Here is a 26,729-nt window from a genome sequence, read left to right on the forward strand (position 1 = left end):
CACCATACACACTGTAGGGGAAATAGAGTACTCTGTGACTCCTTACACATCAGGTACTGGGTTCCTTCTCTCCGGGGGTCACGTGCATGTTGGGTGGGTTTAACACCTTTGAGTGTGGAAATGGCTTAGTTGTCATTCGTATGGAAGCTGACAAAAGAGCTTTCTCAAAGTATACTCTTTCTCTGGGAAACCTCCCTTTTAGTCCTAGGCTAATGAATCACTTCCTCTTTGCTCTAGTAGAAACCAAGAAGGCAGTGCTTTGTAAAAAATGCCCAGCATGCCTCAATATCTAGCTCCCTTCCTAAGGGCTTCAAAACTTATAAAACTAAGAGGTGGTTGAAATTTTAATTTATACTACTGGCAAGTACCACTTACAGGCTTTATGTAAGTCCTAAGATTTTGAGTAGTATTACTGTTATTTTAACCTTTAATACTACAAGTATTTGCTGTATGTCTGTTCTGTATTCAGTAATTTACAGAGTACTTAGGTCACTCTCAATTAAGGTTCTTTATTTTTATTAGTATAATTTTACATGAACATAAAGATGCTCATCTTTGCTCAAACCTGCATTATAACTTAGAATTACATGTTTGGTTTCTGGCAACCATAAAGCAGAGCTCACAATAGCCTTTTATGTGTGCCTTTGTCCTGATTGAACAACTCAGAGACATTTGAGACTAGATTTGTATGTCTGGTCTTGATTCAGATGTTGAAAGATAGTAGTGACTTATCTAATGGGATAAAAATTACTGTCAACAACAGAAATGTCAGGGATATAAGTGTTAATATATAGATTTAAACAGATAGCACAGTGAGCAGGCATTTTTACTGGTCCCTTTCTCCATTTGGAAGGATAACTAATGGGTCCTGGGCAGCCATGTTTCAAATTCTGCGTAGGGAGTTGTCTGTGTATTATGGCGAATAATAGACGTTTGGTGCTGGTGTGTGCTGAGTGTTTTGTTTCTTCCTCTGCTACTTCTGGGATGTGCTTTGATTACATGAAATTGAATTGGTCACCCTGCAGCCCATTTATAATGTTTTCAGAATGGTGCTTATGAGATGTTGCTGGGAATCTGGCTGTACAGCCCAGTCAGAGTTAGAGAATTGGCATGTTCACTCCTTAACCATTAGGGTTAGTTAAATCAAGTTTAATTGCTGCTCACGTGAGAGAGTAACAAATAATTATAATACACTGTGATAAGAGTTACGGGACTGATCTTTGTCAGAAGTAAAGATATAGCAAGCTACACTGCGTGTAGCTGAAATCAGAGAAAGGAAAACCTCACGGAAGGGCGACTCCTGTGGCTAGTTATCCCAAGTGCTGCCTAGGTGGCCTCGCTGAATTTTCCCTGCTCTAACGTGTTCTTGGAGGGTCAGGTACCTGTGGGTCAGAAGTCCCTTTTCAGGTGGACTAGCTCACAATAATCCATCCTCAGTGCCCCAATACCAGAGAGTTGCCATGACAAAAGTAAAAAGTGAATTCCCAGATAATCCCTGCCTGTTCCTAGGAAAGGCATGGACTCGTCCCCTTCTTAGCCCATCCCTCCCTCCTGTTCTCTGTAACCTGACCCCCAGGTGTTGAGAAGCCGATTTGTGGGATTGTTTGGCACTTCTGGCTTAAGCCTTTTCAAACTTTATCTTCCTGATAATTTAACACTTCACTTCCTGGACATCTTCCCTTCCCCAGTGGCACTGAGTCTTGTAGGTCCCACATTTCTGAGGGGTAAGAAGGACCTAGTTCGGGGGCAGTGACTGAAAGCACTATGTGTTATTCCTTGGTGCAGAAGGCTTCCACACTGTTGACTTATTCTCTCTTTAGCTTTCTTTCTCTCTTTTATCAAGGAAGCAGTTAGGAAAGGAATGAAATCCAGGCTCGTCATGTAAACCATTGGTTGTAGCTTTAGGCATCAAGTATGGGGAGCTTTGGCGCACTGTATCATTGTTATCCTTCATTATTTAGGTGACTGAGCCAAGCCCCACTTTAGCCCTGCTTTGGTTGTTAGAGATTCCATTAGCACTTGAGGTGACGGGCTGTGCCGGCCTCACGAAATGAGCAATTCTGAAGACTGCTATGGAAAGGCAAGAGGAGGAAAAAGCTCGTTTTGTTTTATATTTATTTAGTTAAAATTGAAAAGTTCTCAGGAACTTTTATAAGATTTCATTCAAACTTAGGCCTTATAAAAAAGTCAGGTTTAGCCAGGCGGTGGTGGCGCACGCCTTTAATCCCAGCACTTGGGAGGCAGAGCCAGGCAGATCTCTGTGAGTTCGAGGCCAGCCTGGGCTACCAAGTGAGTTCCAGGAAAGGCGCAAAGCTACACAGAGAAACCCTGTCTCAAAAAAACAAAAAAAAAAAAAAAAAAAAAAAAGAAAAAAGAAAGAAAGAAAAAAAAGTCAGGTTTGTTTTTTTCTCATGTAATAATTATTCTGATATTTTCTATTCTGTTTGCTTCATGAGATCACGGGATGATTTTCCAGTTAAGAGCTGATTTATTAGCATCTTCAATGTCATTCACTTGGCTAATTTAAAACAGAATGAGTTTGAGATTTTTGCCCCTTTGTCCTTCTTGGTGCTTTAAATTTGAGGCTAGGGTTTCTGAAATTTAGGATTTCAATTTTAAACTAGGAAACTAACCAAAGTCATTTCAGTTTAGCTGTATAATGACCACAGATATTCTTGATTATTTTGGACACAGATAATTGATGCAGACCCAGTAAACTAAGAGTTATCTTTTACTTTATCTTTTAGAAAACTTATTATCTACTTAAGATCCATGTGTAGCTGATGATGCCAGGCCAGTGAGTAAAGGAGGAAGATTCAGTGTAGCTCTCAGAAGCAACTTTGGGAGGAGAGCGGTCCTGGTCTGTCTGGGAGTGGGAACCTATGGTGACAAGAGAGGTCTGTTCATGGGAGTGCGAACTTCTGGTATAGGGAGCATGGTGGTGGGAAGCAGAGATCTCAAGACAGAACCAGAAGCAGACACAACTCTCAAGGTGTGTCTCCCCCTCCCCCCAGCAGTGACCACCTTTGCCAGCTGTAACGCTAATCTCAAAGGCTCCACAATCTCTCAAAACAGTGCTGTCAGCTCGGGACTGAGTGTTCAAGCACATGAGGTTGTGGGGAGCGTTCCACATTTCACCTGTAAGAATAGGCTTTAAGGTTAAGATCTCAGTATGAAAATGTCACGGGCACCCTTTCTCTTGTGCTCCTTCGCAGACTAAACATACCTGTACAGACACAGTGCTGATTCAGGGAGTGAGTTTCATGTACCCCTTTAGAGTCTTACAAAGCGCCATGGTCCAACAGTGTTGAGCTAGTCAGGAATTCCTGGGACTGGATGCTGTCTGGCAGTCTGGCAGGTGGGCAGCCCTTCCCCATTCTTCAGTCTTTCATTTTCACTACATCGACGCATCTCATATTTGTGTTTCACATACCTAAACCAAATATATCACTCATTTCTTAAACTGAAAATTCTTGATAGGAACCTAAATTCATCAATGAGATGACTAGTAATCTTAATCGCACGTGTTTTCCTTGGTTGGTTCATTGGCTAGTTAGTTTTCTTTTGTATTTTAAACTGCCATGCCATTTCCTGTGGATAAATGTTCATCTCTCTGTATGTTTTAACTGAAAAACAAAAGAGCCTCTTAAAATTTATTGCTTCTGCCTGGGACTGTGGCGCATACCTATACTCTTCTGCACTAGGGAAGCTGTGGCAAGAAGATTGTGAGTTTGATGTCAGCTTTGGCTACACAGTGAGTTCAAGGCCAAGTCTGCGCAACTAAGTGAGACCCTGTCTAAAAACAAAGCAATTAACAGCAAACCAGCTGTGGAGTGGCTGGCTTAAATGCCCACCAATGCTGGTCTAAATCCACACAACTAAAAGATGAGGTACTGACATCAGCTGTACTCAGAAGGGAGCAGACAGGCTACAGACTGGCTTCTGGGTGTATTGAAGGTTGAAATTCTGCATTTATGTGAAACATAGGGAAAGGGAAGTAGATACAGTCTTACCTGCCTTTCTACCCCACCCCCTTTGTTTAATAAAAATAAGCCAAGCCACACATATCTGGGAGGCTTGCCTTGTGGGCCTTCATCTTGCCACATGTTCGCTATAGTTGCTATCTGAAGAGTCAGCTGAGCATTTGCTTGACTGACGCAGCTCCACACCTTCTTGCTTACGTATGAATAGTGGGTATTTTATTTCATTCACTAATAGTGATTCATAATCTAAATTTCCACACCAATTCTCATTGTTTTAAAGCATACTATCTCAGTGAAAACAAAAGCAAGCTCAAGTTTTACTCTGTCCACAAAAGCCTGACTTTGGTGTTTGACTTGTGGGTTGTTTTGTTTTTGTTTTTGTTTTTGTTTTTTTGGTTAGAATTCTATCAGGTATAATAAATGCACTAGTGTGTCCTGCATTATAAATGGTATTGTGTTTCAGATCAGAAAGTTGTCTTCAATTACTTGTATCATACCAAAACTAAATTGTTGGAGCCTCTAAAATAATGTCTTTACATTGGTGTGTTTTTGATTTTAATCCTTGAAGAAGAATGGGAAATTACAGGATTGTAGAAGAATCTACCTGGAACTGTCATCTATCTTGACTCTGATTCTGGAGAGCCTTTTTGTTAAACAGTTCAGGCAATGAGCATTAGAATGCTTCTTTTTTCAAATGTGTCTCTCAGCATCTCAGCTCTGAAGGCATCTCCTTTAAGTAGCACTTGTCAAAATGGACATCTTGACCTTTCTATGGGATAAGAATTAGAACAGAGGAAAGAGACTGAAGAATGAGTTCTTGTCCTCCCACAGTGAACTACAGACCATGCTCTGCAGGTTTTTATGTTATGCACAGGAGTTGTAGTGAAAGAGATATGACCGTCCCCAGTTTCTGTGACTCTTTCCAACCTTCACAGTTCCCTGTTCCCTGCTCTGTTTCTTGGGTTTATTTGTTTTTGTTTTTGTTTTTTGTTTGTTTGTTTGTTTGTTTTTCTGAGACAGGGTTTCTCTGTGTAACCACCATGGCTGTCCTGGAACTCACTTTGTAGACCAGGCTGGCCTCGAACTCAGAGATCCTCCTACCTCTGCCTCCTGAGTGCTGGGATTAAAGGCGTGCGCCACCACTGCCCAGCTTCCCCTGATTTGTTTCTGAAGGTCATGTTGAGTTCAAGTCTGGAAAAACATTAATCTTGTCTTTATTACTTTCCACAGGTGGAATACATGTTGGTGTCCTTTGATCATGAAAATAAAAAAGTCCAGTTGGTGCTGTCTGGAGAAGATGTTCTTGAAACTCTGCAGGAGAAGGGGGAGAGGACAAATCCCAAGTAAGCTGGTGCACCCGAGACTCGGCCTAGTGGTTCTGGAACCTTCAGAGTAACTAAGATATAGCTAGGATCTTTTCCTTAGACTTGTAGAAGGCAGGATGACAGGGGTCCCAAGTTACAGTTTCCAACTCTGGTTCCTCTGCTCACAGTGCCTCAGTCTCCTCATCTCTATAGAGTGCAGATAATGATAGTCGCCTCGGGGCACCTCAGAACGTGAGCACAGTCAGCTGCAGCAATGTGGAAGGAAGGGCGTGTTTGTTCTTAAAGACCCAGTTCTGAAATAGAATTGAGATCCACAGCAAAGTCCGGACAGCTGGAGGCAGTTTTGTTTTGGCAGCAAGATGTTTAAATATTTTTTCTTTTTTTTTTTTTAACTTCAAGTTTTTTGAGATAGGGTCTCCCTGTGTAGCCCTAGCTGTCCCAGAGCTCACTCTGTAGACCAGGCTGGCCTCGAACTCTCAGAGGTCCACCTGGCTCTGCTTCCCGAGTGCTGGGATTAAAGGCCTGTGCCACCACCGCCTGGCTAAAAATTTATATCTCTTAATGAGGCTTTTATTCATTTGTACCTAATAACTTTAAATTTTTTAATGCAACTTGAAAACATTCTGAAAAAGTGAGTGGACCCCAGTAAAAGGACACTGAAACTAAAATGGCTTCTCTGTAGCCACCCAACCCTCTGGAGACCGGAGTACGGAAGTTACATGATTGAAGGGACACCTGGCCAGCCCTACGGAGGAACGATGTCCGAGTTCAACACAGTGGAGGACAACATGAGGAAACGCCGGAAGGAGGCTACTTCTGTGTTAGGGGAAAACCGGGCTCTCTGCACGATAACTTCTTTTCCCAGGTTAGTTCCTGCATCAGCATCTTAGATCAGGAGTGTCAGACTGGAGGTGATGAAGTCCTGGCATTTCCCTTTACAGTCCTCCCACTTACAGAGGTTTGTACGTTGGACTGTGCGGCCCCCGTCATCTTCAAAGTTCACTGTGAGATGTAAAGTGAGACACGCACACACATAAGTCTCATGTTTTAAATCAATCTACAGTCTTATATTGGCCACCTTCCCAGCTGACCTGCGGCATGTGTGGCCCATGCGCTGGAGGTTGGACTTGCTTGCTGACATTTGATAGACTCTTACATGAAGGCTGCTACAGCAGTCGCACAGCATCCTCAGCTGGTGGCTGGTGCCTGGACACTGGTGAGAGAGCACACGTGTGGACTGGGTTGGAAAGCCCCTGGGACTGGTGATCGGTTGGCAGTGTGCAGAGAGTGTGGCTCTGGCCCACCCCTGGGGCTCCTCTCACTGGGCTCTAGCAGTTGCCCACATCTGCATCTGCCCTCTGGCACTCTCACTGGGGTGTTCTGAGCCATGGTTCCCAACCCCCAGAGTGCTTTTGAACACCGAGGAGGGAGCATACTTTCACAATCGGGCAGACATCTAGCACAGATAAGGTGAGCTCCGTGTGGGCAGCGCCGGAGCACCTTGGGCACTCTTGGGCCTGGTGTACTCTTGCCAGATACCATCTGAACACGCCGAGTCACATTTGTGATGTACTAGAAACTTAGCGTCTGTCGTCAATCTCGTTAGGACAATAAATACCAGTAAGTAAACAGAGAGAAGGTTAGAACGGGGCACACAGATGTCCTATAGTAAGTATAGTGCCCTATGTGAGATCGGAGTTCTGCTCACAAACCTCATTTACCTAAGCTAGACATCTGCCTTCTCCATCAAAAGAGCTATGGGGGTGAGTATCCATAACCTTAAAACACTACACTCTTCTGATGTTGCTTTCTCTTCTGAGAGCACAGGCATTCAGAATCATACCATTGATCTTAGAAGGACATTATTTTAAATAAGAATTATAGTTTTTAAGCTCTCTATTGTAATGTCTACATATAGGAGTTAAAACCTTAAAGTCAATTATCTTAGAGACACTGAGTGCCTGTTCTGTTCTGGACCCAGGCAGGCTTTGATCTGCAGAGCTGAGGGCACAGCAGAGATTAATCAAATACCCATTATATAAATATGAAATATCTAGTAATAAAATTAGGGAGTGCCGTGGGGTGTGGCTGTGGCTCTGTGATGGATTCTGGGGTAGAGGAAGGTCTCTCCAAGGGAAGATGATGGAGCATCATCCAGGAGGAGTTCCACAGGAGAGGGAGCAGAGGGGTATTCTGGGGAAGAGGAGTCCCACAGTCAAGCCTGGTGGGAAGTGGAAGAGAGCAAGTAAGCTGTTGTGACCAGGAACCTGAGGTGCAGGTGATTGGTGAGGCTGGGTGGGTGTTGGGAACTTTGTTATTCTAAAAGCAGTAGAGACCTTGGGAATCTAGGCCGGGTAGATATTATCACAGTTTGCTTTGTAGCCTCATCTGGGCTGTTGGCATGAGAGCGAATGTATAGCAAATGCCAGGGCATGCCAGGAGAGGGGAAAGGGAACTCCCTAGGGCGCTGTCTTGGTGGCAATGGAAGTGGATGGACCATAAAATGACAGAATCTGCCAACCTGCTGGAGGAGACTAGAGATACCAAGGGTAGTGCTATAGGTATCCCGGGGAACCTGAGGATAACGGAGGAGCAGCCCAAGAATCAGGCTGTGGGTGTTACTTGACAACTTTTAGCAAATGCCACATTTTTTTCTCCTTAACATCGAGAGAATTATACATCTAGCTTTAACAAACTAAAGTAGGGGGGGGGAGGCAGCACAAACCAGAACCATTTCAGACAGTTGAGAAATGTACAGCATTGCACGGAGTGAGTGTTCTCTCTGGGCCACAGAGTAAAGGTGTTTGGTTAAACTCTACTGTGTCTCTTGCCTCAGTTAATGGCTCTGTATGGGATAGGTGTTCTCTGGAGAAAAGGTTTATAGTGGCTTCTTCCACTCTAAAGAGAATTGAAACAGGAATAGGTTCCATCAAAAAGTCTGTAATTCTTTAAAATTATGTTTTTAAGAAAAAGCCTGGTTACATGTACTAGAATGGGAGGCATTTGGGGACTTGTAAATGACACAGTAATAATTACTACTGATTTAGTTCTTTAAAACCTTCCTGTAGGGGCTGGAAAAATGACTCAGTAGTTGAAAGTGCAGACTGCTCTTGCAGAGGACCTGAGTTCAATTCCCAGCACCCATATTGGGTGCTCATACCTGCCTGTAACTCCAGCTCCCAGAGATCCTATGCCTCCTGCCTCCAAGAGCAGCTGCACAGACATGCACATACCCACATACACACACATAAATAAAAATAATAAAAACAAATCTTAAAACCAATCCCTGTGCAGCTATTCTGAATGATGAAGTTTTGCTGTATCTTGGGATTGAGCAGAAAATGCTGTGCTGAAGTATAAACAGTGTGATTTTTCTCTAAAAAGAGGCACAGCTCTGTAGTCTGGAACAGTGCAAAACTGAATTTCAATTAACTTTGTATGCAGTGAAAAATCACGCTTCTTGGTCAGACTTGCCTCACTTCAGGTGCTCATAGTTGGTTTGGACAGCATGGTTGATCAATTTTCCATTATTGTGGAATGTTCTGGTGGACAGTACAGGTGAATGGTAAAAGTGGTGCTGTGATGTCAGAATATACATTCTGAGTTTAGTGTCTGTTCATCCCACCTGGTTCTAGGAAGCTAGGATTTCCACAGGTTAATGTCTGTCATCTCCTAAAGGACTTTTTAAAAAGGCTCAGAAAAGATGCACAATTGCTACATGAATGCCCAGGAGGCCTTGGGGCTAGGAACTGTTTTCCAGATGAGCGACAGCTTCAGTTGTTTGTAGGTGGTGGGCAGCTGCACAGCCTGGCCTGACTTACAGAAAGTCCGGTTAGTGGTTCCCGTTGCTGATCTAAACCCTGTCAAGAGCCTGCTTTGTTTTGCTTTGACTAATTTGGAAGGACTGCCTTAGCGCAAGTGAGGGCTTCTTGAGGTTAAATTAGACAATAAGGTTGGATCTTGGATATCAGAGGGCACTCTGGTATAAATTGGGGACATGAGAGACTCTGTTTAACCTTGAGGGATTCCTGAGGAGATGTGCAGAGGCAAAAATCAGGACACCTGGTCCATATTCATCATAAGGTTGGAACAATGGAGTAAACAAGATCGAAAGGTAATTTGAGCATTTGTAGCTAGTGAAGAACACTTCAAAACAATGTAGGGCACTTCCATTACACATACCTCCTAATAGCATGTGACCAAGGGATTCGTTCTCTTCTTCAGGAAGCTGAGTAAATGTTTCTAGATGCTGGTGGAGACTGATAAAGTCAAAATCAGCTGGAGTAAACAAATAAGACCCCAATGCAAGGCAATTGGAGTACAGAAAAGGGCCATAAAGGAGCTGGTATTCACAGTGTTTACATTGGTTTGGAAACACTGCTAGACCCTCCAGAGTAAGGAGTAATGGAAGTTAGATGTTTTATTTTTATGTGTATTGGTGTTTTGCCTGCACCTGTGTCTGTGAGAGAGAGTCAGGTTCCCTGGAACTAGAGTTACAGATAGTTGTGAGCTGCCGTGTGGGTGCTTGGAGTTGAACTTGGGACCTCTGGAATAGCAACCAGTGCCTTAACCACTGAACCATGGAAGTAAGATGTTTTTAACCATCGCGCATTCTGGTGATACTATAGTCAATTTGTTCTAAAACCACTTCTCACCTATTCCTTTCTCAATTGGTTGTAGACTAGGCTGCCCTGGATTCACATTGCCGGAGCACAAACCCAACCCAGAGGAAGGAGGTGCATCCAAGTCCCTCTTCTTTCCAGATGAAGCCATAAACAAACACCCCCGCTTTGGGTGAGTATAGCTCAGACTCTGCCTGCTGGGATACAATATTTGGTCTGGGAATTCCTCTCATGCATGTACTGGGTTCAGAGGAGACAGCAGACACACATCTGCTCATGTCCACAGGAGCCCAAAGCTATTCCCTTGTTACTTCCTGCATCCAGGTTTGCTTTGTCCATTTCCAAGTCATCCTTCAAGTTCTTGGCTCCTTTTCTCCGCTTTAATTTACAGGTAGTTTTCAGTTCTAATTCTGCAAGCACGTGTATTGGGAGGTTTCCTTTATCTGGTCCTTTCCCGTCTAAGTTACCACCAGGATCTGTGATCGCCCTGTATTACTCTGTATGCAGTGACAAGGTCAGATATGTACATCACCTGTTAGAGCAGAGGCATTCTCCTGTGTCTTCTAGGTCTGTAGCCGGTAGTTTAATTCTTAGCTTTGAAGTGGCTTTAGGTCCCGCATCAGCTGGATCTTGACTTTACCTGTGGGCTCACCTATCCTCCTGACCCAGTGGCAGGGACACTAGGAACTCTGAGTTTATTCCTTTCACAGGGCCTCACACCTGTCACATTCAAAGGCTTTGCTTTCACAGGCCCCCACCTATTTCACATTAAAATCTTTGTAAGGGTAGACAGAGATTTATTTATTTGTTCTGCTGGGTTTTGTTTTGTTTTGTTTTGAGAAAGGATTCTGTCTACATAGCCTTGGCTATCCTGGAACTCATTATATAAACTAGGCTGGCCTCAAATTCATAGAGATCCTCCTGACTCTGCTTCTCTAGTGCTGGGATAAAAGGCATGCTCCACCATGCCCAGCTAGACAAAAATTTATAAATACAGTTTCTCTGAAGCATTTTCATGTGTTTAAAGAGAAAAAATATTGAGCTTCAAGAAAAGACAGACCATGACAGTTATCAAATGCTGGCACCAGAATTCCTCGTGGACGAGGAAAGCACGGGAGGTCATCATGGAGAAGGATAGCAGCGTGTCCTGACTGACTGAAGGAAAGCAGCCTCAGAGCAGATGGAGCATTCACGCTGAGTCAGTGACAGCACTGTGCCAATCTTGTAGTAGTCATAGTAACAGAGAAATGAAATAAGCCTAGTTTCATAACTTACTGTACCTCATTCGTGTAAAGTGTTACTGCAGTTTGTAATCAGTTTCAGAAATCTGAGGAAATGTTTTCCTTTCTTTGTGCTGTTAAAATTGTGTGTTTGAATTAGGACTAGTCACGTGCTCAGTGGCCATAGTCAGTCAGGTTAGTCCCGGGAGTCAGGGTAGTGCTGGCAAAACCCAAGTTCTTAAATTTGACTAAAATGACTGTGGCTGGCCTTGAACACCGAGCTGGACCTCGGGTGAGCACTAGGAGGAGAGATGGCGCCACCCTGAGCTGAGGAACTGCTGGATGCCAAGCTTCTTCTAGAAAACCCTTAGAGTAGCGTGTTACATGTGCCACAAGGCTGTCTTGGTGTTTTAGTCTGAGGTAGGATTCCGTTCCGTTCCTCTTGATGTACTCCACCTCTGTAACGTGGCAGTTCTTGGGTGACCTTTTCTTTTGTTTGCTTGTTTTAGAACTCTAACAAGAAACATCCGGCACAGGAGAGGGGAAAAGGTCGTTATCAATGTTCCAAGTAAGTCAGTGGGCCATGGGGTGATGAGCCTGCTGAACTGTTGATTCTCCTTGATTCTCAACTCTTCTTCTTCTTCTTCTTCTTTTAAATAACAATACAGTATTTAAGGACAAGAACACACCGTCTCCATTTATAGAAACATTTCCTGAAGATGAGGAGGCAGCAAAGGCTTCTAAGCCAGACCATATTTACATGGATGCCATGGGATTTGGGATGGGAAACTGCTGTCTTCAGGTATTGCTTCTGTTACATGAAGAGGCTAAATGTCCTCTTCCTTTCTTCTTACTAACTCCATGCATGTTTCTTGTTTAAAAACCACCTTCTAATCAGAGTCAAAGATAGAATGCTTTTCTGAAACCAGATTGTTTTAGTAACATCATTTGTAATCTTTTGACTAAGAATTTAGAGTTCACCACAAAGATATATTGTTGTTACTAAGCTTAAATGCAAAGTATTTGTGAATTCTTTCTAGAAGCCCGGTTTTTACTGCCATCTAGTGACAGCCTTTGAGGATTTAGACAGGGCTCAGATTGATTTATTTCTGAAAATGACCTCTGATGGGAGAATCCAATGAGTTTGTGATCCAAGGGGAAAGGCATTTACATTTCTTTGGCATTTATATTTTTATGTCTGTGGGAAGTTCCCTCATTATTTAAAAGGAATAAATATTTAACAGCTTTTTTACTTACCCCTGGCTAAGTTACACAGCAAATTCAATAGCACTTCTCTGTTGACTTAATTGACATTTTTGTTGGGTCTAATCAAATAACTGATGGCCCCTGGCGGTGACTGTGCCCAGGGCCAGAATGGGGTGCAGAGCTCAGAGCTCCTACTCCCACATTCTCCCCTGCTCAGTCATTCGGCTTCCTCCATCCTTTTTAGGGCTCATTTTATTAAACTGGGCTGTAGCCACTGCACAAGAGGCCACAAAACTCAGCCTTCCTCTCTCGAGGCCGGGGGTGTCACATAAGTCTCCAGACTGTTGTTTTCAAAACTACAGGTATAATCCAAACTGAATGCCCAAGTCAGACTTTCCCACACTGTCTGTTTCTAGAACATGATAAAGGACAAGGTATTTTGTTTCTTCCACATATTTGGGTAGGATCAGATATGTGGCCTCCAAACACACAGGCCAGTCTGTTCCCTTAGAAATGGTCACAGTCATTTAAAAAGAGGCTGACTGAACTGCATTATCTGCTGTCCTATCTTAAACACAAACATTTCTAAAATGGACCATTAAGCTCTAGCATTTAAAGTACCTGGCTTCGGTATTCTGTGGGTGCTCTTGGAACCCAGCCTTCCCTTGGTTTAATTCTGAACCGGGGAAGCACAGTTATGTAGCACCATACCAGAGGGACAGTCTCTCCCTTGTGACACTTGCTTTATGTAAATAAGGGTAAACACAGTTCTCTAAGGCACGAGTGTAGTGCTTGCTCCCCCTGACATACCCTGTTACAATATTCTACTTTAACAAGTTATAGCCACAGATACTTAAAATGTGTGATAAATGAGATGAATTCACAAATAGCCACAGAAGTTCCTAACTGGAACAGAAGGAACTGTTCATTATAGAAAAGGACCCGAAAAAAGATGGAAAGTAATGTTTTAGTCAATAGAAGATTTAACAAAACACCTTCAAATTTGTGAGCTTGCCAGGTGCTAGTGCTGCTGTGACCTCAGTGCTGCAAAAGGGTTCTGAGTTCAGGGCTCCTGGGCTCCGTAACAAGACCATCTCAAAGAAAAAGAAATCTTCATCTTTGGACTTTTTGAGAATCATTTAATAACAAAAAGGTCATGGCCTGCTAGGGGTTTGTTTGTTTGTTTGTTTGTTTGTTTGTTTGTTTGTTTTCCACTTAGGAAAAGTATGTGGCCTCAAAACTGGTAAACTTGAGATTCGGTTTCTGACATCATATGTTCATAGTTCCTCCTTTGCCTCTTGTTGGTGTCACTTCCTCTTAATGATCCTTTAAGAGGACAGCCAAAGCTAGGGCTTCCTGTTTACACCTCTGTTAAGGTACCAGACTCCTTGGTTTTGCTTTCTCCACTAAAGGAGGCACCGTCTACAGTGATGTTCTGTTTGACTTGATGGATGTACTGGCTCAGTTCTAGAGCCAGGAAGGTAGTCAGGAAATTTACTTAAAATAACGAAGTCGTTAGAAATGAACTTTCAAATTTTAGTTGCTACTTTTCTTAGATTTTTCTAAAGCTGGTTTTTCAGGATGTACCTACAAATCCTCTGCTGTGTCCCAGGCAACCTGAGAAATCACTGAAAGCCATTCAGGAAAAATGTTCATTACCGTATCTGCAAAACCAAAGATAGTAACACACAGGAACAAACCCAGGAGTCATAGGAAGGAGCTAGACCAACTAAGAAACACAAGCCCAACAGACTCTGTCTGTCACAAGGCCTGGAAATACCTGGATCTTTTAAATCCCAGTGGTTTTTAAAGTAGCTCAACATACCTTTTCCCCATGTTCCTGTCTTTATCGTCGTCTTTCCTGCATGACTCTGTAAATGTAGTAAGTGGGTGGCAGACAACTGCCCCACAGGCTTGGGATTCAGAATGGCCAGGCTGAGTACTACAGCTCACCCTTAGTGATAGGAAGGAAGGACCAGAGCCAACATGAGTGCTTTGCTTAACCAGTCTTCCATTCTACACTGAATCCTTACTACACATAAAGTATGTGCAAGCTTGCTTGTTTGCTTGCGTCCTGTGTGCATAGACCAGAGACCAGCCTCAGGGGTCATTCCTCAAGCGCTCTCCACAAGGGTCACTCATTGGCCTGGGGCCAGCAAGCCCTAGGAATCTGCCAGCCTTTGTCTCCCCAACTCCAAGACTAGACACATACCACACACCCAACTTTTGGGAGTTCTAGGGATCAAACTCAGGTCCCAGTGCTAACGAGGCAAACACTTTACCTCCTGACCTATGCCCCTGGCCTTACAAGTTGGTTTCTAAGTCCCAAGTCGCTGGAGAAGCTACCTTGCCTTGCTCATCAGTGACCTCATCTTCAGCCCTCAGTTTTTACTGTGGCCTTTGAGACTCATTTTCCTTAATGGCTTCAGCATTGCTTCCCATTGTCTTAATCTGTGGTGGCCAGTGAATTGTCAGTATTTAGAAATGAAATGTGCTACTCAGCATTTGCATGGAAACTACAGGACTATCAGGACACTGAGCTGTTTAAATAATTGTTTCAGTAGCCAGTTAACCATGTAATTCAGTTGGTGTGTCCCCCGTGGAACTTGTTTGATGTCATAAGGGATAGTTGAGATAGACAGTTAAACCATTGGAACTGAGATTCAGAACAGTGCACTTGTCGGCCACTGTTATGTCAAGGTTTAAGCACATAAATTATTTCCTGCATCAGGCCAAACTCAAAACCATCATTATTGAATAGCCGTAATGGAAGAAGTTAGAATTACTCCCCATTTGTGGTTATAACACTTGGCTGTTATACAAAGTGTATTCCTTGACCATTTTACCATCACCAACACTCTTCCCCACGAAGGAGCACAAGACTTTGGGGCAATTACTTTAGAGGATTTGGGTGATTTCTTTTTTTTTTTTTTCTTGTAATTTTCCAGACTTGATAGTGTTTTCCATTTACATTGATGTTTAGAACTATTTCCTATGCAGTGGGACATGGTTAAGTACCATTTTCTGGTTAAGGTCACCTGAGACAAAAACTTTTTTTGTTTATTTTTGTTTTTCGAGACAGGGTTTCTCTATGTAACAGCCCCAGCTGTCCTGAAACTCACTTTGTAGACTAGGCTGGTCTCAAACTCACAGAGATCCGCCTGCCTCTGCCTCCTGAGTGCTGGGATTAAAGGCATGGGCCACTACTACCTGTCCCACAACAACTTGTAAACAAAGCTCAACACCTAAAGCCTTCTCATCTGTAAGGTGACCCCTTCTATTCCCACCATCTTTCTTCTCAGTCTTACTTCTTATGGGGCCTGATAATGGCTTTTTATAATTTTTTTAATCATTTTTAATCATTTTAATAATTTTTATTCTTAAACAGGTGACATTCCAAGCCTGCAGCATATCTGAGGCCAGATACCTTTATGATCAGCTGGCCACCATCTGCCCAATTGTTGTAAGTAGAAAGTATGTCTTCCTTTAAATATATCTGTGAAGAAAATAAGACCACGTGGCTATTTATTGAACTAATAACACACAGGTGGAGAACTGTGGGGCCAAGCTATAGTTCCTTTTGCTATTACTAAGTTTGAATATGACCATCCTTTTTCCTCTGCTAAGTATGTCCTCATGGTGTAGAAGGGATGATTCAATAATAAATAAAGACTTGGGGTCTTTCTTGCACGCTCTGTGTATAAAACAGCAGCTGGGAGCACCTCAGCAGAGCCTCGGGCTGCGTGGGCCGCTGAAGTGGGGGGGCTCCCTGTGTCTGCAGCACTCTGACTGCGTTTGCTCACGTTGGTTGCAGATGGCTTTGAGTGCTGCAGCTCCGTTTTACCGAGGCTATGTGTCAGACATTGACTGTCGCTGGGGAGTGATTTCCGCGTCTGTAGATGATAGAACACGGGAGGAGAGAGGACTGGAGGTAGGAATGCTTTCTCCTTAACAGATCTTTTACGTCCAGCAATGATGTACGCATATTGTACCCACTTGTACTTTGAAGTCTCTCTTAGATGTTTACCCTCTGGGTGTTCACACAATGGAAGAGAATACAGGTGGTGAGACTAGCTTTGTTTTAAGTGGATATGTGAGGAGAAGGGTGGTTAGTTTAGGTGAGGAGTCAGCTTTTTATCCTTGCTTAAAATTTCCATTAGTTGTAGCTTCTTTAAAAAGAGTGCCCATTTTCTCTTGTAGAAGTCACACTGACGACTGATTTACCAAAAGACTCTGGGCACTGTTGTGAGTGCTGTATGTCCAGTGGTTTCTGTTAGGAAGTGTAATTGGTGGTCAGATGGTTGTCTCACTGGAAGGCTTAGGCTCTGCCCCGTAAGGGCTGGTTAGCACTCTTAGCATTTATCGGTGTAGAGCTGTAGCAGTGAGTACTTTGAACTCTGCACTCCAGAGAGCCAGGCACCCAGCTTCATCCTAGATGAGACTCCAGTACAAGGACCTGGCTGGACATTGGTGTTTTTAAAGGCTTCCATGAAGGATGTCTCCACTAAGGGCATTTCTGTTCTGGTCTTTTCTTAATTATCCACAAATTGTTGAACCTATTCTATAAATAGAAATAAATGTGCAATTTTATTACTGCATGTGAAAGAGAAAGGTTGGAAGGGGCAGATGTTCCTCAGCATATGTATAGAAGTAAGAGAACAACATTGTACGTCAGTTTCCTCCACCATGAGTTCTAAGGATTGAACACAGGTCACCAGGCAAATGTGCTTCTATATAATTACCTGGGTGTTAATTTCAGATCATTTCTTTTGTTTCAGCCTCTGAAGAACAACCGATTTAGGATTAGTAAATCTCGGTATGACTCAATAGATAGCTACCTATCTAAGTGTGGTGAGAAATACAATGACATCGACCTGACCATTGATAACGAAATCTATGAGCAGCTCTTGCGGGAAGGTGAGCAGCCCCCGACTCCTAAGCTGATCATATGTGCACCTTTTGTTCTTCAAAGCGCTTTCAACTTTGCTGACTCCTGGTCTGGTTTCTGTTTTTAGTGTGAAGTCTCTAACTTTTCTTATGAGGCTGCTTGTTCCTAAAGTTTCAAGTTCCAAATACTTGTGAGATCTTCTTGACTTTTAGCAAAAGGAACTTTTTGGAGCTCTGTATCTAGGTCCACACCAGTGCCCAGCAGGCATTGTGTGAGGAGTGAGTAAACTCCGACTCTTCCCCAGTGTCCATAGGATAAAATCCTGGGCAAGGTGAGAACACTGAACCACCCAGCCATTTCCTACGTCTAGACACCCTTTCTTCAGTCTGTGGACTTAGAAATTGTACACGGTGCCTTGCCCTTTGCAGTTAGTCCCCTGCGGTCTGTCTTTGCAGGCATTGATCACCTTTTGGCACAGCACGTTGCTCATCTCTTTATTAGAGACCCACTCACCCTATTTGAAGAGAAAATACACCTGGATGATGCCAACGAGTCTGACCATTTTGAGGTATCTCCCGTTCAAGTGCATTTCACTTCCCAAACTGAGGCAGGATTGTTTATGTGCCTGTGAGGGTCAGTGACAGGAGAAATCTGTCTTCATTACATAGTGCAATAGAGAGCCAAGAAAAACTAAAAGCTAATTTAAAGTACTCTGTATGATTCTTTCTAGTTATTTCTCAGTTCTATGATACTAAAGTACAAGCTGCACAAAATAAGTGTTGAAGACGTGTCCTGACTTCAGGGAACACTTATACTTTGTTCTAACAGGTCACACTCAACAGAGTCTTAAAGTTGTAATGTTAATGTATTTGTAAACTGGGGAGTATTAGGTATGGATGGACAGTAAATAGTCTTTGTCCCTCACTAAATACATGGCATCTAACTGTTGTAAATGTATAGAAAGTTGGTTTTATCCTATTTTTGTTGTTGTTGTTGTTGTTGTTACAGAATATTCAATCCACGAACTGGCAGACAATGAGATTTAAGCCTCCTCCTCCAAACTCAGACATTGGATGGAGAGTAGAGTTCAGACCCATGGAGGTGAGACACGTGCTTTGGCTTGGAAGCTCCCTTTGACCACCCCACCCTCCTGATGTTCTTCTCAGAGGGCTCTGAGTTTATCCAAATGTGCCTCTGAATAGCGACTCCAAAGCCACTGGGAGCTGATACCAGAGCGTGGACCTGGATATAGGGCCTCAGCCTCAAATGGGAGATGAAGGCGCTCAGGATAATGCAGCCTAGGGAGAGGAGCTGGGGCAGGCAGTCGGTCCCTAACCTTCTGGTCATCGTCACTAGGTGCAGCTGACAGACTTTGAGAACTCTGCCTATGTGGTGTTTGTGGTTCTGCTCACCAGGGTGATCCTCTCCTACAAACTGGATTTCCTCATTCCACTATCCAAGGTAATGATGGGTGTGATTACAGCCATGAACACAGACAGTGCAGATGTGTTTAATTACTGTATTCACTGGCCAGTTCCAACCTATCTTTACATAGTTTTCTTACCTGTTAGGATAAACCATCTCTACTTTGACTCTGGTTTTCCCCATAAGCCTAAAGATGTTTAAAGATGATGGCTGGAGGTGGTCCCACGAGCTAATGCCATCTCCCTGACAGTCCATTTGGTCTACAATGTCAAAATTAGGATGACTGGAGGCTTACCTGTAGAATTCAGGAAAAGGTGTCCATGCAACCAAACTTGGGATATTTGTGGAGGATGTGATGGCATTAGATTACCAAATTAAGAGTTACAAATCCCAGCACAGGAAGACCAGAGAAGAGGTTTCCTGAAGGAAGTTGGCCAGCAGAGCTTTTGAGCATGTCCTTGCTCAGAGGCCACAAAGCTAATGATCTGGAGCAGTCCTTAAGGTGGTCAAGGCCAGTATTCTTGGGCCAGTATCTTCTCGACATCCTAGTGGATGGGAAAGACTGATAAGTGGAGTGAGGACTCTGCTGCTAAGGAGTCAGGCCACCGAAGCGTCAGAGCCGCCTTGTCACAGCAAACCTGGGGGGAATTAAGAGGCTTATTGCCCGTGGGTGTGTGTGCTGGTTAAGTCAGATCCACCCAAAGAAGAGGCCATGTGGGCTACTCATCCAGGCCTCTGTGAACATGAGTAGATGTCCCAAAGCTGACAGAAGGCTAAAAAAAAATCCCAAAGAGAGGGTTCCAGCTTCCTCACTTGGACAGTCCTCAGTAAAGCAGTGAACTCCAGCACCCAAATCTAGGAATTTTATATCTCAGCAGAACCGTCCTGGACAGGTGAGACAGTGAGGAGGGGAGAAAAGGAAGTGATAGTACTTCTTTACTGAATTTAATGCCAGAGTTGGAAAGAGCACTGTCTGAGGTCGCTTCCCATCCAAGTGGTTTCTTCTCTCTTTTGTATAACTTAGTGTGTGTGTGTCCTAGTTTGTTTATGTGACTGTGATGAACACCATGACCAAAGCAACTTAGAGCAGGTTTATTTTGTCTTAGGATTCGAGGTCCTAATCGATCATGGGGGAAGTCAGGGTGGGTGCTCAAGGGTTTCTTGCTTAGCAGCCTGCTTTCTTATCTAACCCAGGATCACCTGTCCAGTGGTGGCACCACTATGGTGGGATTGTCCCTTCTATATCAATCAGCATCAAGGAAATACCCCCCAGTCTTGCCTGCAGACCAGTGTAACAGAGGCAGTTGATCATCTGAGGTTGCCTCTTCCAAGATGACCCTGCCTTGTATCAACTTGACCTAAAAACCAACTAGCAGATGCTGTGTGGCAAGGGCCACTTTCTCATTCTTAGATGATAAGTTTTTCCTGTGTCCACAGATGACAGAGGGGCCTTGCTAGCTTTGGGGAGATCTCCCCTTTGTTTATGGTGTTTCCCCATTCAGTGTTGGTTTTCTTTAGTGGTAGAGAGGAACCTGAGACTTCAGGCATGGGAAGCAAGTGCTCTACAACTCAGCTACACGCCATTGCAGTCTGAGGTCTTGAATAAAGGCTCTGTTCCCATTCAGAAGGGCAAAGCCTCCCAGATCCTGATCCTGTCGCACTGGGGGTCAGGGTCATTGCGTGGATTTTGGAGTGACACAGACACTCGTGCATTCTGATGCTGTACATGGAGAAGATAACACTCTCAAAACTGCTATTTAAAAACAAAGAAAATGGCCTGGGAAGAGGACTGAGCAGTTACTAGCACTGACTGCTCTTGCAGAAGGCCAAGGTTTGGTTCCCAGCACCCACATGGTCACAACCAGCTATAACTCTAATTTGGGGTAGGGGATCCAGAATCCTCTTCTGGCCTCTGTGGGCACTATATACTCATGGTACACATAAACACATGCAGCCCAAACACAAAAATAATGACTCTTTTAAAAATAGGAACCAGGCGCCGGGCGGTGGTGGCACACGCCTTTAATCCCAGCACTCGGGAGGCAGAGCCAGGCGGATCTCTGTGAGTTCGAGGCCAGCCTGGGCTACCAAGTGAGTCCCAGGAAAGGTGCAAAGCTACACAGAGAAACCCTGTCTCGAAAAACCAAAAAAAAAAAAAAAAAAAAAAATAGGAACCAGGACTCCAAGATGGTTCCGTGAATAAAAGTGCATGCCACTGGGCCCAGTGACCTGAGTTCAAATCCCCAGAATCCACATGGTGGAAAACTAAAACTGACCCCTGCAAGTTCTTCTCTAACTACCACATGTATATCATGGGGCACACGTTTTGCTCCCACCCCCTCACATACACTAAATAACTAAACAATTTTAATTAAAAATAAAGCATCTAGGAGTGTAGCTCACCAACAGAGCCCTTGCCTAACATGTGAGTGATTCTTATCACCACAAAGAATAAGAAAAATATACAAAGCTATTTATTAACCCTCAGTGGCAGGATATGATAATTCACCTAAGATCTCAAGTACTTGGGAAGCTGAGGCAGGAGGATCACAAGTTCAAGGCCACCTAGGCTCCATAAGCAAGAACCTGTGTCAAACATAAAAAATAAACAATATGAAAAGAGCATTTGTTTAAAACTAAAGTTAATTCCAAATGATTGGCTGGAGCAAGAAAAAGAAGAAAGAAAACGTCTTAGCATTAGGAAGGGAGTGTGAAGCCGGAACTCACAGAGGGAAAGCAGTGGGATAAATGATGGCAAAAAAGGACTGGAGGGGAGATGGCTGTACAGGTGAGGGCATTGGACTCCACACAAACCGTCTTCTGGCACACACAGAGATAGACAAATGGGAAAGTGTTTCTGAGAAGAAATGGGTAACATCAAATTGAACATTCCAGTATGATTTGCTTTTGTAAGACATTCCCAAAACAAGGACAAATGCTGGAAATCAGAAACACACTGACCTTTTCAAAAGTTGAGAGGAATGACAAAGTGTCACATAAAATAAAGGGTGAGGTAGACAGGGTCACGTGGGCTGGTGACAGCAGTGCTGACTACTTGTCCAGGATGATCGCCAGCCCCCTGCTGTCTGTACAGCGAAGTGGAGGACATTCGTAGAGGCATTTAGTGTGGTGGGCAGGAGATGCATAAGATCTGAAACTCAGTGCGTAAGCTGTTTATCCTGTTTACCAGTTTTTTAACCTGGGCAGGCTGCTCATGGCCTCTGTGCTTCCTTCCACATAGGGGATAGGGTTGTCTAGCTTCCCAAGAGGCAAACCACTTCGCCTGTTATGTATAATCACAGGCTGAGGAGCCATAAGCAATTAAATGATATATTAACAAGTTTAGATGTATAGGCTAGATCACATGTCATGTCAAAGAGCATCTTTTGTTCACATGCCTTGAAGATTTATAAAAGTCAATCAAGAAAAATCTTCACTTCTCAAAAATACATTATCAGAAGTGCATTCTCACTAAAATTCAACAAAATAATACTCAAGAAAAAATTGACTATTGGAAGTTTAAAGTGTCTTTCCTAGTAGATCTTGAAGTAAGCTAAAACTTGAATGACTGACAGGCAGGAAAATTGATGGTGTGAATGTTGGTGGAGCAAAGCTAATAAAAACCAAATATTATAAGACCCGAAAACCTTAGAGATGCCCACAGTCTTAGCCTATTACTTGAGTGTGTTCGTAGATGTGTCTAGATATCCAGAAGGTCCTGCCGTATCATTTTAAGCGTCAAAGGAGTAACCATAGCTCTCTTTCCATAATGAATGTGGAAGGAGGCTAAATATCACAAAAGACTTTGTAACCAGGCTGGGGAGATGGCTCGCTGGGTGAAGCACAGATCCTCACCATCCACTTACAAGCAGGGTGAAGCAACTTACTACTGTAACCCACCCCAGTTTTGCGTGTGGAGACGAGTGGATCCCAGGCTCAGTGGCCAGCCAGTCTAGAAGAACCTGAGAGTTCTAAGTGCAGAGAGAGAGGCTGTGATTGAGAAAGACACCCCAGCCTCAGCTCTGGCCTCCCCCCACCCTCAGTCTGTGTTATATATTGAGGCTGCACATAGGTAACATGATAGAGAACTGGAGAGATCATTCAGTTGTGGAGGACCCAGGTTCAGTTCCAGCCCCTGTGAGAGCTGATGCCCTCTTCTACCCTCCAAGAGCACTGCACGTACATGGTGGTCAGACATACATGCAGACAAACCCCATACACAAAAAGTGGGGAAAAAAGATAAACATTGCAGAAAATGAGAGCTACTAAAATACTTTAAAAGGTTCAAGTATTAGAGAAATGGAGAATGCGTGCTTGAGTTACCAGGAAGGCAAATGCATTGGTGACCCCGCCCTTGGTGAGCCGTCCAGTACTGCAAACCTGAGGCCTGCTGCCCCTTTGCTCACTTGAGTGAGGCAAGGCTGAGGAGAACACTGACTTGAGACCAGGATCTTTAGCCCTTCTATGTCTCAAGACCTTGGTAAGCCTTAGGAAGGAACATTTTCAACTTGACTTTGTTTTCTGAAATGAGCTTCTCTTAATTTCTTATTATTTTGCACAAACTAGTGTGTGATGAGTACAGTCTGTTTCTCCAGTGTGAAGGATTGAAGGGGACAGAATTCTAAGGGGAGTGATGAAGGCATTGGTTTGATCCAAGATGTTCTGACTTCGTCCTGATTCTTTTTCTCCGCTAGGTTGATGAAAACATGAAAATGGCACAGAAGCGAGATGCTGTCTTGCAGGGGATGTTTTATTTCAGGAAAGACATTTGCAAAGGTATTACGTGTTCGGGTTTATTAGGGCCAGTTGATGCTGAACAAGCCGCTGAAGCTCCTCTGTGCTCCCTTGGTTGGCAGGTGGCAATGCTGTGGTGGATGGATGTAGCAAGGCCCAGAGCAGCGCCGAGCCGGCAGCAGAGGAGTACGCTCTCATGAGCATAGACACCATCATCAACGGGAAGGTACGGCTGAGCGGGACTTGCGCTGGGAGCCCCAGCCGGCAGAGTTTATAATGTGTTCTTCTCGTAGGAAGGGGTGTTTCCTGGACTCATCCCCATTCTGAACTCCTATCTTGAAAACATGGAAGTAGATGTGGACACCAGATGCAGTATTCTGAACTACCTAAAGCTAATTAAGAAGAGAGCATCTGGTATAGTAGATATTTTTTCCTTTTCTTTGTCTGACTCCTTACAATATTTGGTTCTGTGACGTGCTTAACAGTATATCACACTCTAGCCATGCTCATTGTTTTCCATATTTTGCTAATTGTACAGTTGCATGCACCGTAAAATCTTGGGATCAGTTTTAAATTGAGAAAGCTTCCCCCCCCCCTTACTAGCTTATGAAATAGTGATGCATTTTTAGATGTGGCATTTCGATGAGGTGTGGTGACTGTAGTGTCACTCTGGTGTCACCTATGTTTGCTGTATGTCATGGTGAACTTTTGTCAGGCTAAATCACCACAGCTCCAAAAGTCTGCACTGCCGCACATGTGCAGCCCTCAGCTCCTGTACAGCGGCTCCTGAGGACCTGTCTTCGTCAGTCTTCAGAGCTAGCTCATTTATAGCGCCTCATTGGCCTTGCCAGTACTTACAGGGGAGCGGCTCATGCAACCTCAGTGTGAATGCTAACAGCATCTTGGCAAAGGTCATCTGCAAGAGCACATCACCTCCAGAATGTCGTATCTACAGCTTCCCTTTTTATCTGTGTACTCATCACTGTAGGGACCTTATAGTCCACTGAAGTAGTCACATAACAGCATCATCTATAGACGTAGTCCTCTGGCTGAGGAGGAGGACAACATAACTCTTATAAACAGTGCTGACCCTCCGTCCCTTAAGAACTGCTAGTGTCAGCCTGTGGGTGCCATCTAACTGGGTATGTATATGCTGGTTGATGTCCAGCAACCTTCCATTCATCCCCGTCAGTAAGCCTTTTGAATGTGATGAAAGCTATCCTCTCAGCTCTTACCATGTGGCACTCCCAAGTCATGTGTTTGCTAGTCATTAAATACCCACTTCTTAAAGCACCTCATTTTTTTTTTCAGGAGAACTAATGACAGTTGCCAGATGGATGAGAGAGTTTATTGCAAACCACCCTGACTACAAGCAAGACAGTATAATAACTGATGAGATAAATTATAGCCTCGTTTTGAAGTGTAACCAAATTGCAAATGAATTATGTGAATGTCCAGAGTTACTTGGATCAGGATTTAGAAAAGCAAAGTATAGTGGAGATAAAAGCGACTCTTCAAACTAGACATCCAGTAGAAAGGTGCGTCGCTGTTGAGTTAGGAACAGACGCAGCACTGACTCCTGGCCCACGCGGATGCTGTGACACCTACGGGGCCTGCAGTGTTCCTGTGCCAGTGGCCAGCAAGTGACCAGAAGCTTCCTTCAGAAGGCAAACCTGAGTTTGTACATGTATATACTAAAGTATTTTTATGATTAACAGCGTATTTTAATAACATTGTATCTAAAGTCATAGTGAACTGGCTTGTACATTTTTGAATTCTTACTCTGGAGCAACTGTGTCGAGGCAGTTTTGTAAATGTAATTGTACAATAATACCTGCATTCCAGAGTTTTCAATGTTTACTGTAAATCTTCCTTTAATACTACCTGGGACCTGATTCACTGAAATTTACTGAAAAAATGCTTTCTCGTAACTGTTTTTTGAGTTGCCTCCTTTGCTGTGTACATAAAATCACTGGACTGCACTGACGCCTGAGGGTGAGACACCTTACCTACCCGTGATGTTTCTTTTCCAGAGCAGTCTCATGCTCTTACCACTGAACTGGACTCTGCTGGCTCTTAGAAAAGAAACTCCTTCGGGATTTGTCTAAATATATAGACTCATGGTTCATGCACAGAGAATACTGGGGGTGATTTTGTTTCATCTGAAAAGGGAAATCATTCCCTTCTACACTCACCAAGAGCTCTGTCAAAGATGTCTGCTCTTGCATTTCCTCCAGTTGTGTGGCCGCTGTGCTAGTGAGCGGTCACATCAGTGCAGCTGCCAGGCTTTGTTTCTTTCTCTAGTTTGCAGTCAGCACATTGGCAGGCTGTCTGCTAACAGCCGTTCATTCCAGATTTCCCCTGGGGAGTGTTCTGCATTCTGCTTGCTTTCTCTCTAAAACTCACAGATCAATCATGAAATGCACTAATTTGTGTGAATCAGGACCCTAAATGTTTAATTGTAAATAATTTGTTTCATAGATTGCTTTAGCTTTATGTTATCTTCTTCATTGTTAACTAAACTTAACTACTTCTGAAATAACTGTACTGTAGATTAAGCCAAGCTTTATGAATATAAATATTTACTGTAATGCTAATTTTGAAAGATTACAATAAAGCTGCTTCAGCTTAAAACTTTAAGGAGTAGGATTGACTATATTTCATCTATTTTGATTAGTTTTGTTATGTAAATCAGGTTGTCAAAAGGATAAAATGTTTGTGGTATAAGAAAATATAAGAATTGAATTCATGGTCTGGAGAGATGTTTCAGCAGTTAAGAGCACTGACTGCTGCTCTTCCAGAGGTCCTGAGTTTCCAGCAACCACATGGTGGCTCACAGCCATCTATAATGGGATCTGATGCCCTCTTCTGGTGTGCAGGTGTACATGCAGACAGCACTCATACAAAAAAAAAAAAGTGGAGTTCATATTCAAAAGTTTGTGCATGTATGAGTGGTTTTAAGGGTTTTTAATTTTGTGTTTGGGGCCTTTTTTTTGTTGTTTTGGGTTTTGTTTTTAACTATGTTGCCTGGCTTCTGGTTTGTACCCACTTTGTGGTTCAGGCTGGCCTTGAACTCACAGATACCCACCTGCCTCTACCTCCTTAGTTCTGTTCAAAGCATGTGCCAATATGCCTAGTCTTGATTGGGGAGATTTTTGTTTTTTGAGACAAGGTTTTTCTGTGTAGCCTTGGCTGTCCTAGAACTCACTATGTAGACCAGGCTAGACTTGAACTCATAGAGATCCACCTGTTTCTGCCTCCCTAGTGCTGGGATTAAAGGCATGTGCCACCACCGCCCGGTGTGGGAAGATTTTTTTAATTAGGCC

At 43.5% G+C, this 26,729-nt stretch overlaps 1 protein-coding gene across 1 annotated transcript in view; it reads left to right on the plus strand.

Annotated features, from left to right (window-relative positions):
* Gclc (glutamate-cysteine ligase catalytic subunit) overlaps window positions 1–26,043 on the plus strand; it is a 44,729-nt gene extending 18,686 nt beyond the window's left edge. Inside the window, exons 2-16 of the mRNA XM_006973716.4 lie at window positions 5,214–5,326; window positions 5,991–6,173; window positions 9,989–10,102; window positions 11,660–11,718; window positions 11,819–11,952; window positions 15,745–15,819; window positions 16,171–16,287; window positions 17,135–17,273; window positions 17,700–17,812; window positions 18,253–18,345; window positions 18,601–18,705; window positions 23,364–23,445; window positions 23,526–23,629; window positions 23,697–23,817; window positions 24,715–26,043. Of these exons, the coding sequence (XP_006973778.1) occupies window positions 5,214–5,326; window positions 5,991–6,173; window positions 9,989–10,102; window positions 11,660–11,718; window positions 11,819–11,952; window positions 15,745–15,819; window positions 16,171–16,287; window positions 17,135–17,273; window positions 17,700–17,812; window positions 18,253–18,345; window positions 18,601–18,705; window positions 23,364–23,445; window positions 23,526–23,629; window positions 23,697–23,817; window positions 24,715–24,926 (1,764 nt within the window). The 3' untranslated portion in view covers window positions 24,927–26,043. The remainder of the gene's footprint in view (window positions 1–5,213; window positions 5,327–5,990; window positions 6,174–9,988; window positions 10,103–11,659; window positions 11,719–11,818; window positions 11,953–15,744; window positions 15,820–16,170; window positions 16,288–17,134; window positions 17,274–17,699; window positions 17,813–18,252; window positions 18,346–18,600; window positions 18,706–23,363; window positions 23,446–23,525; window positions 23,630–23,696; window positions 23,818–24,714) is intronic.
* Window positions 26,044–26,729: the final 686 nt, after the last annotated feature.

The sequence above is a fragment of the Peromyscus maniculatus genome, chromosome 7 (genome assembly GCF_049852395.1).
Source record: "Peromyscus maniculatus bairdii isolate BWxNUB_F1_BW_parent chromosome 7, HU_Pman_BW_mat_3.1, whole genome shotgun sequence".
Classification (NCBI taxonomy): Eukaryota; Metazoa; Chordata; class Mammalia; order Rodentia; family Cricetidae; genus Peromyscus; species Peromyscus maniculatus.